This window comes from Dioscorea cayenensis, chromosome 9, assembly GCF_009730915.1.
Source record: "Dioscorea cayenensis subsp. rotundata cultivar TDr96_F1 chromosome 9, TDr96_F1_v2_PseudoChromosome.rev07_lg8_w22 25.fasta, whole genome shotgun sequence".
Taxonomy (NCBI): Eukaryota; Viridiplantae; Streptophyta; class Magnoliopsida; order Dioscoreales; family Dioscoreaceae; genus Dioscorea; species Dioscorea cayenensis.
The window spans coordinates 22,798,418-22,808,473 of NC_052479.1; the positions used below are offsets into that span (position 1 = coordinate 22,798,418).

At 36.3% G+C, this 10,056-nt stretch overlaps 1 protein-coding gene across 1 annotated transcript; it reads right to left on the reverse strand.

The window, feature by feature from the left end:
• Positions 1–538: 538 nt before the first annotated feature.
• Positions 539–5,926, reverse strand: LOC120268883 (histone-lysine N-methyltransferase, H3 lysine-9 specific SUVH1-like). Its single transcript, XM_039276144.1, has 3 exons — positions 5,774–5,926; positions 2,852–4,990; positions 539–826 (listed from the first exon to the last, which is right to left on the reverse strand). Exon 2 carries the CDS (start codon positions 4,972–4,974, stop codon positions 2,890–2,892), a length of 2,085 nt encoding a protein of 694 aa, XP_039132078.1. The 5' UTR covers positions 4,975–4,990; positions 5,774–5,926; the 3' UTR covers positions 539–826; positions 2,852–2,889.
• Between the last annotated feature and the right edge of the window lie 4,130 nt (positions 5,927–10,056).

The window sequence follows — 10,056 nt, forward strand, 5'->3', positions numbered from 1 at the left end:
TCTTTTTTTTCTTTCATTTCCCTCTAGACATTAAAAACTCAAACTTATTGTTCTTTTCTCTCCTTTTTTTCTCACTTTCTTCTCCTTTCTTTCCCTTTCAACCAATATACTATGCCAAAAAAACCAGACTGAGGAAATTATTACAAACTTATTATCAAGAAATTATTAATTTAATTTAAATGACCAGATCGAAAGAATTTAATTTGAATAAAAGGATTGCCTTCACATAAAAAAATATAAACAAAGGATTAACTTGCATATTTTAAAATGTATTTTCTTGCATCAAGTACATGAATCATTGGCCCACTTTCATCCAACAAAATCAGCACCAAACAAGAACAAACAACAAAACATCAGCTTACCTCATTTCATCTAAGCCTGGAACACAATGCAAATATTGTACACAATGCTCCTTGATAAAAAACCAGCACTGCCTACAGAGATTTGTGCTAGTTAGCCACCCAAAAAACCCAAACCTACTGGTGTTTCAATTGATCCAAAGCAATGATCACCTGACACATTATATGTAACAACAGGATGCTGAGAAACGGGATATCATTAGATAAAACATCCATATATTGAAACAACAACTGCAAACAACAGAATTTAAAAACAAACTTGGCTACTGTTAGTTCCAAAATAGATGCCTTCCAGAGTTTTCACTGAAAACAACAATTATACACTGGGTGCCATAATGACGGAGGCATACTTTAGAAGGAACAAGTTCTTGTATTTGTTCCTTTTTGAGGAGACCATCTGATGAACTGATGATTTCAGTTTTGCATCTCCACATTTGATCAGTTGCCAAAAGTGCACAAAAGGTGATCTGAAAAAATTAAACCAATCCACAAAATTTAAGAAACAGAACAAGTAAGAACCATTAAAGAACGTAAAACAGGTGAAATATTGAATTATCCATCCATAGTTATCTCAGCAATAAGATTTGGACCACAATTTCAAGAAAATCCTTCTCAAAGGGAGTAAGAATTGTTCAACAATGGTTGCACTTCAGGTACTGTGCAATTGGGAAATAGTTAATCAGATATAGTGCTATCTTTTGGCATATACTCAACATTGAATGGATAATCAAGACCTAGATGTTATATGAACATAGAACTAGTGACAATTCATTTCACTTAAATCAACAAACACATCAATCTAATTTTAAATAAATATTAATGTAGATTTCTACATTGTGTACAGAAGGGAAAAACAAACACACAATAAAGCAAATTTTACATCCACATAAGTGCAATGGATGAATACATTTACTGATGTTAATTTATTTACATCTATCTAATAATATATAGACACTTAAGTGGTTAGTTAAGAATGTAATATGTTCTTATTAACCTAGTGGTATAAGATTTATTTAGGGTATGTAGATATATTTATCAAGCTTGATTAGATGATGTGCTTCCAAGATGAAAAGAATTAGATTTTAGCCAATATATTCCTGAAAAGTCAAAAACTAAGAGAAAAAGGTTTTGTGAAATCTTATATGATATTTATTGGTAAAAGAATGTGCTACAGCACCGCTGCTCTATTAATTGTCCACCCTTTCCAAGTGTGATTTCATGAATTGTATGTGTGCGCCAATAGTGGCAATATTTTCTTAATTTTAAGTGTGTTGTGTTGACTCTTTTGTGTAATATATCTAGAAATACCCGGGTCAATACGCACAGCGCCTAGTATGCATCATTTACGGCTAGAAATGCTGGGGATGATCCCAATACGGAATCATATAATTCAGTATATTCCAGTTAAATCTAGGGAATAGATAATATGGAAAAAAATTCCAAAAAAACATAAAACAAAGAGAATGAAACTCGAAGGAATTGATGAGAGCCTGTACAAGCGGCGTAGCATGTGGTTTAATTCGATATTATTGGATTTGGATATTTCTGTAGAACAAATTGGTTATATCATATTTTAATTAGGAGTTAATATCATTACAATTGCCATTAATCTGAATTTTCCTCTTTTTTTATATTTTATAAGAATATGAAGAAGAAGAAACACCTATGCAAACATAAGCATCACCACATGGCACAATGGAAGCACATTTAAAATATCTATAAGCCTAATAAAAAACTAGCAGAGATGCAATGCTGTACGAACCTCCATCATGGTTCAAAAATAAAGAGTTCAAACAGAGGTGTGACATCTAAAAATGGCCTCCCAAATTATTGAAATTAAATCAAGTTTCCTCATTATTTCCTATGGGATTTGATTTGGGTCAATTAAATAATATAGCATTAAGGTGCATTTGATTCTTCTACACTTAATTTATGCAGGCATGAATTCAAAGGGACAAGAGTTATAATAACAATAATATAAACACTAGGTTTATAATGTAATATATTTGATCTCGTTATCATTCTAGTATGTTTATGTGCAGGAATCAGCTCTCTAACTTTATATCCAAATAATAATGGAAAATCCTCCAGATAAATAAGTTTGTTACAAAATAATACAAACACAAATATACAGGCTACTTGATGATAACATGTGCATTACTCATCAGATATCTAAGCTACGTATTTTTGCTTTGCAGTTTAGCCTGGCCATCTTTTTATGAACAAGGCTAAAAACCAAAGTATCCATGTACATAGTATTAAAAATGCAAACCAAATAGAACTGCATTACATTCTACACACTATATAGAAACTTGTGTGTATGTAACTAGATTTTGGGACATAGGTGCCCACTATGATGAACCGTTATTCAATAACTTCCCATTATGAAATATCTTGGGACCCTAAATGAATGATGGCATAAGACATCAGATTTCATAGATAAACAAGTTAACATATCAGCAGAAAATAAATAGCAGATATCAATTGCTTACATTCATAGCTAGGTCATTGACACAGACATCGATCAAATTCAGCCAAAATAACCTCGGCATTTTGGTGATTCACACAGACATTTCTTGGGCCTGCCAAATCCAAGACCTCTAGTGCCATAATCATATGTCAACTCTGTCATCGGAGGGATATGTTTAACTGCAAAGAACATGATATGCGGATATCCTTCATCACAATGGTCATGTTGAACTGGCTGCCAAAAGACATTGGGTGAGCAACTATGATTCATGAATCGAGATATATTACCCATATTCTTCGCACTAATGATGATAGGAAATGACTTTAAAACCTCATTTGCAGTATCAGTACTAGGTTCTCCCAATAATTCAGGTCCATAATTCCATTTGAGTGTCTTGTCATCAACATGACTTGTTTGAAATATATACTCATCTTCTTCACCATGGCTGTTCACTTTGTTCTCATCAATAACTTCTCCTATGTACTCACATAAAAATGTGCCTGCACGAATAGGGTCCCAAGACCGAAGACCCCAACCACGATCCTTTGTCTTAAATATCTCAAAGTGGAGCCTCACACCCTTTTGGGTCACTCGGTTTCTGCAATTAAGAGTGCACTGACAAGAAGTATTGCATTCAAAGATTATTCTCTTGCGGCGAATAAGAAATCCACTTGAACTATAAGGGAGCTGACCTCCATTATGGTCCGCACAAGAACAATGTTTATCATCTGGAAGGCATACACTGAGGCATGAGCAACCTTGCAAAGGTTTCATAGAGGTAATAGGTCTCAAATACTTAACTTTAGTAGCATATTGGAAATGGCTTGGCCCCTTCTCATTATCAACATCATTAACCAGGCAGACAGGTACATTTTCAGCGCCTGAAGAAATGTCAGGCAGTATAACTCTGCCTCTCGATGATGGATTCTCTATCCATTTTTGGGTCATTTTCCACACTACAATACCATCAGGCTGCCCAGGCTCTCTGACGAACTTATACTTGAACACCTTAAAACCTGACTTCCCTTTCTCCACCCATGACTCATGTACCTTATAGAGCCCATCATAGATGTAAATCCTACCATTTACAACATTAAGATCTTTTGCACCCCGTATTACCCTAATCTGGTTACTCCTGTGCAAACTTCTCTCCAGTGCAAGGTTACCTCTCTCAAGCTTCTGGTCATCCTTGCTGTTACCTCCCTGGCCACTGTAAACCAAGACATCCACATCATCATCATCATTTTCATACCCCCCCGCAGACACCACACTAACAGCAATAGGATCATCTTGATTATCATGAGAAGTTATCATGTAATCAATACCACCCATGCTAGGTGCGTGCAATCCAACAAGACACAGCTCCATCCTAAAGTAGAACATATCTCCTATCTCTATACCTGGAACAGGACCAATCCTCTTGCCCTTGTTAACACGCAGATCACTACTCATCATAATGGCTGAAGCCCTCAAGTCAGGTCGTTTTCCTGTTTCCTTTGTCTCATCAACCTGCAAAATTCTCCGCCGAAGAGCATCAAAGGTCATGAGAATCATCTCAACAGACTCTCTTGGGTCTTGTGAAGTTGGCAGCACGATTATATCCTGAGCAGGCATTTTCTTGGGCCGTTTACGCACTGCTCTTTTACCATCAGAGTCCTCTTTATCAGAATCAGTAACAGAGTAGCCACTTAGATGCATTGGCTGCTTAATCTTTCTTCCAGATGCAGAGGTGAAACTATTGTCAACCACATTCAAAGGTGTTGCCATTGTTGGTGGCGTCTGAAAGGAAGAAGAGAGTGGTGTTGCATGAAGAGGGCCATTTGAGTTCAATCCTACTTGGGCTGCTCCATTGCTCGCTGGACTTGCTCTGGTAGATTGTGGAGTAGCAAAAGGAGGGACTACCGATGGGGAATTGGCAAAAGGTGGGAACGTTGAAGGGGTGAAGCCAGAAGGGAATCCAGATGGTGAGTCTGATGAGAAAGGGGTAAATGGGGTAACATAGACCAAGGGAGGGGCACTTGAAGAAGAGGTTGTTGTGCATCCTGATGGTGCCGGGAACAAAGGAGACAAGGACCGTATTGGCTTTGCATCTAAAACTACATCATCATCGATGGCCTTTGAAGCTGAATTTGAATGTCGTGGCATTGCTAAGCTATAAGTACTGCAACACAAGAAAATAAATATAACATCTGCATAGAACATTAGCTACACGAAAGTTCCTAAGAAACTAATCTAATGCAAGAATAGTAAATGCCAATAATCAAATGAAGATAAGCACTTTGCAACAGCAAGCACGGCTTCCCAGTTTCCATTTTCAAAGTATAATAAACGAACTAAGTTTACTTTCCAAACTTTTAGCCACTGTATTTTTTTCCTTCTCTTAGCAAAATAGTTCAATTTCATAGGGCAAAAGAGTTTACAGAAGCATAAAAAGCAGAGCCTTGTAAATCAGGCAACCTAAATACATAGAAAGAGCACAATAAGGATTGAAACTCAAAAGGAAAAAAAAAAACCGAGCTTTGGAATTAAAAAAAATTGAAAATAGCACATGATCAGCACTCAAACTCTCTCAGAACACAAAAAGAAAAGATACAAAACTTGCTCTTAAAAAACAAACAAACAAACAAACCTGAAGCCAATTGGATCAAGAGAAACACAATATTAGCTCAAAACTCAGCAGATCCAGAGAATACAAAAGAGAAACCCTAGCAAACGAGATCAGCCAGTAAGAAAAATCATAAAGATGAATTCCCTAACAGCCAAGCCCAGCTAGTAAATCACCAAAACCTTAACCCAAATAACAACTCGAACGAGCGGAACCCCAAAATCCAAATTTTAGGCAAGAGATTAAAAAAAGTCGCAAAAATTTCAAAAAAATCGTGAATTTCCAGAGACGTCAAACAAAACTAGGTCATCAAAATAGAAGATCTTTAAGCAAGCGTACCTCGATCCCTCCTTTGCTTAGATCACCGCTGCAGCTCAAGCTCGATAAATCCACAAAAATAACGCAAAATTTTCGAATCCCTTCTCTCTCACACGCGCACAGACACACTTTCCGCACGATCCAAAAGATTCCAGCTTTTATTTCTCAGCGTTGCGCATTTGGTATGATGAAATGAGTGTGGAGAAATACATGAGGTGGCTGACGGTTTATGTTGCCGCCACGTATCGTTCTACGTTTGGATATTCTACACCCGAGGGCACTGGATGCTAATCTCTTGTTTAATTGTGGTCGTTGGATTTTCTTTCGATTCGTGTTACTCAACTTACTCCATCTAGTGACACGTGAACGTTTGCTGACTGGTTTTCAATGTAGGAGTGTTGACTGGGATAAAGTCTAATAAAAATATAAAATTGTGATATCAAAATGTTTGTCTATTTTTTTTTTTAAATGTTGTACTCTCTCTCACCGGTCATATTTACTTATCTGATTTTAAAAATTATTTTTAGTTTTTTATATACCCATTTAGAAAATCTACAAGGATTAAATAGTTTTTTTTTTTTTTATAAATTTTACCCGTTATTTTTAATAAACTATCATATTCAAAAACCCATGGAAGTTTCAGTAATGCACACTTGACCCTCCCTAATTTTAGTATTCTCAAAAAGTCTTCTTTTCTCCACTTACTTTTAAACTTTTTAAGCAATTAAAGGACATAATCGGAGTTAGTTGGACATTTTTTGAATGATAATGCTCTTACCTTGGAAGTTGTTGGCAACCATCACATGGTGAAAAATGACCATCATGCCCATTATGTAACCACTTTGTTGTGTGAAAGGAAGGAACCAAAAGATGAACTGGTTTTTATTTGGGTAATCCTGAAAGAACTCACATCATTACTAGCACATCATTTTTCCTTTCTTCTTGTCCTACATCTACTTGCAAGAAAGCTCCGGAAATGCTTTCCATTCTTTGCCAAGCATCTAATTTCTGAACGCCATATATTCGCTTGGTTGCCTGTTCAACCGTATCTCTGTAGGAGAACTCACACCGCTATAATTTTGAAAACTCATCTTAGATCATACAAGTCAATGGTCATACTTTAAGGTATGGAGGCAAATAGGGAACAAATGAAGAAAATCTGTAGATCTCTTTTTTTATTTTGGGGTTTTATCCGTTTGATTTGTGAAGTAACCATTTAAGAAGAAAATTCTTTTAGTTTATAGTGTGATTTTGGGTTGATCTAGTAGTTTAGCATTCCTAGGGTTTAGGTTTTTGTTTTCCTCTGTGTATGTTCTGTATGAAGAAAGAGAATGCTGTGTTCAAGGAGATTCTTTCTTTGGCCATGTCTTTTGTTGTGCAATCTTATATGTGTGTGTTCCATTATGGCTGTCTAATGGGCATAATGCCCTTTTATTTGACATGGTTGTAGTACATGTGTGTTATATGTCTAATTTGCTAGGTTTGTCTCAATTAATGACTTTCTCCACCAGAAGAAATATGCATCAATTAGTTAAATTTTTGTTTAATGGATGGTGTTTTGGCTTAATAATATAGCTTCTAATTTAAGCTTGCTAAATTTTGCGTAATGTCTTGTTCTTTTCATAGGCTCTTTCTTATGGCTATCAACCTTGTTAATGGAAGGTGCTACTTAGAACCGATAGTGGAAACTATGGCCAACTTCAAGGCTCACATGAGTAGAAGACACTGGGAAATCATTCGAAGAACACCGTTTGTAGCACTTATTGAGATAGAACCAATATTGCAAAAGAGGAGATTGCTTGACGCCATGTTACTAGAGGTATGACAAGCACGCCCAGAAATCTAGGATTGGGGAAAGCCTACTAAGTTTTAGGCCTAAAAACGTGGCTATCATTTTGGGGGCAAAGAGTATCTGGAAGCAAGTGTCATTGTCATCAATCGAAGGTAAAGAGGTAATAAGTTATTGAGAAGTTGTGTTATAGTTTTACATGCCAGTGTAAAACTTTCCTCTTAAGAATTTGTTTCTATTTAGTATCCGCCTTTTGTGCGTAAAAAGAATTAATCCTGTGTATTTATAACCGTTTACGCTTAGTCATTTAGGTTCCCGTTTAAGTTAATCCATTTTCCATTTAGTCATATACATTAACACGTATTTTCTAAGGTATAAGTTTATTTGTGCCGGGTTTCACTCATACTATCTCATTTCTGTGTGTCATTTTTTAAGCTCCTTCCTGTTAACAAAGAAGAAGAAGATTTTGTTAGGGCCACCGGCCGCAGAGATCACATTGCTCCCACCCTACCATCTTGCGGTAAGGATACTCATTTAAGGTATTGCCCATAGTGTGGCAAAGCCAAGAGTTCCATGAAATGAACCATCTGGAGTCCCTTAGAATGTTTGATTGAACAAAAAATTTTAATTCTCATTTAGTTGGTCATGTTACCAATTATCAACGTACTTTCCCGCTTTGTTAGACTTATTACTAGTTATATGTATATGTTTATGTTTAAGTATAGTCGTTCCCATATACTAGCATATGTTCTTGCTTATTCTTAGCTGTTGTTGTTTAACATATTTGATATATCCTTAAATGTTTCTACTTAATGAGAATATATGCAATAGGTGCAATACATAAATGAAAAAAGTACGCAAATGACATTATTGCTCATTAATCGTGGATAATAGATGCTTGCGACTACAATTGTGACCAACAACGTCCATTATCTTAATCCTAAAAGTCACTTTATTGTATTCCTTTGAGGCATGGAGACGCCATTGATAATCATCACCGGCGCATTGGACAATCACCTTGTGTTTCTCATTTTTTATGAATGTGAAGTTAAAATTATGCTTGATTACAAAATTACGTAGTGAATCTCTTAAGTGGTCAGCGTCTACAAACCATTATCCAATATCCAAGGACAAAACTTCAGATTACTTGGACAAGATAAAAAGGCCTAGGACATCGGCTGGGGCATCTTGTGATGGAAAGGATATACTCTTAGAAATCGAATCCCTGGTGGAGTGGAGTATTAAACAGGAGAACATACGAAGATAACTTAATGTGATTGAGTAAGTGGTAAAACAATAAATTAAACAATAATGTTATATCATAAGCATAAACTACTTAATGTGATTGAAAATAGATAATGCTGATCACATAATGTGTTTATTACGAGGAAAGCAAACATGTTAAGCATAAAACATATTAACTAAGCATAAAACTTGTTATGCATAAGTTACTAACTACATGTACTAAGAGAATCAATATTGATAATGGGAGAGACGTGTCAGTAGCAATGACCAATGGCCTTTCATTTGTGTCAACTATGAGGTCCACGGTAGCACAATTGAACATGTGGTACATGTGACACATGCGATGAAAGTCCATATCGGATTCTATTAGACAGACCATCTTGTGTGTATTAGGCGTAAGAAACTTCATCCTTGTGTGGGAAACTTCGAGGCCCCATTACAAACATATATCCACTAGTACTGATTCCTAAGAGGTTAGCATCGAAAACAATAGCACACCTCCTTTCTCCTTGTATCTAGCAACTGTACAAAAACTCTCCATAGAAAACCTAGATAAAAAAAATCAAGTATCACTATTACTGATATGGTATTAAACTACATATTATATGAAAAATTATCCAAAACACCAACAAAGGGTATTTTCTTGGGAACTAGGGTGTGCATTTGGTAAGGAAGAGATGGTTGCTGACAACGCCCCTTGCGTGTGACCCGCAAGTGCATGGGTTTGTCGAAGTAATAAATCTCAAGTGAGTGGGGTATCGTATCCACAGGGAGTAGGGAATAAAAATACTAAAATTGCTACTTAACCAAGCGAAGATGAATAATGATTATGATGATAAAGTGTAATGTAAGCAGAAACAAAAGAAACAAGAACGAGAGGCCCAAGTAAGTGAGAGGAAAGGCAATCGATAGAAGTGGGGTACTCGGACAATGCTCCCCCTAGGACTAATGTTTCAAGTGCAAGACCTACTATTATGCTTCCTAACTAATGCTTAATGAGTCATGGAAATCCTAAAGCACACAGTCCGAAACCTAAGGTTAACCGTGACTAACTCTACACTATGTCCTAGCGGAGAAATCGCTCAATCTCAACTTTTCACACTGTGCAAAGTTGCATGGAGTTCTAAGGATTCCAAGTGATAAACCCTATTTCTATGTGTAGATCTAACCTTTTGTTCCAAGTGAAAAACCCCTAGTCACAATTAAGCCCCATATACTAAAGTCACTTCAACGCTTCACTCTGTTGCTCGCACAACTAAGCCCCAGCGGA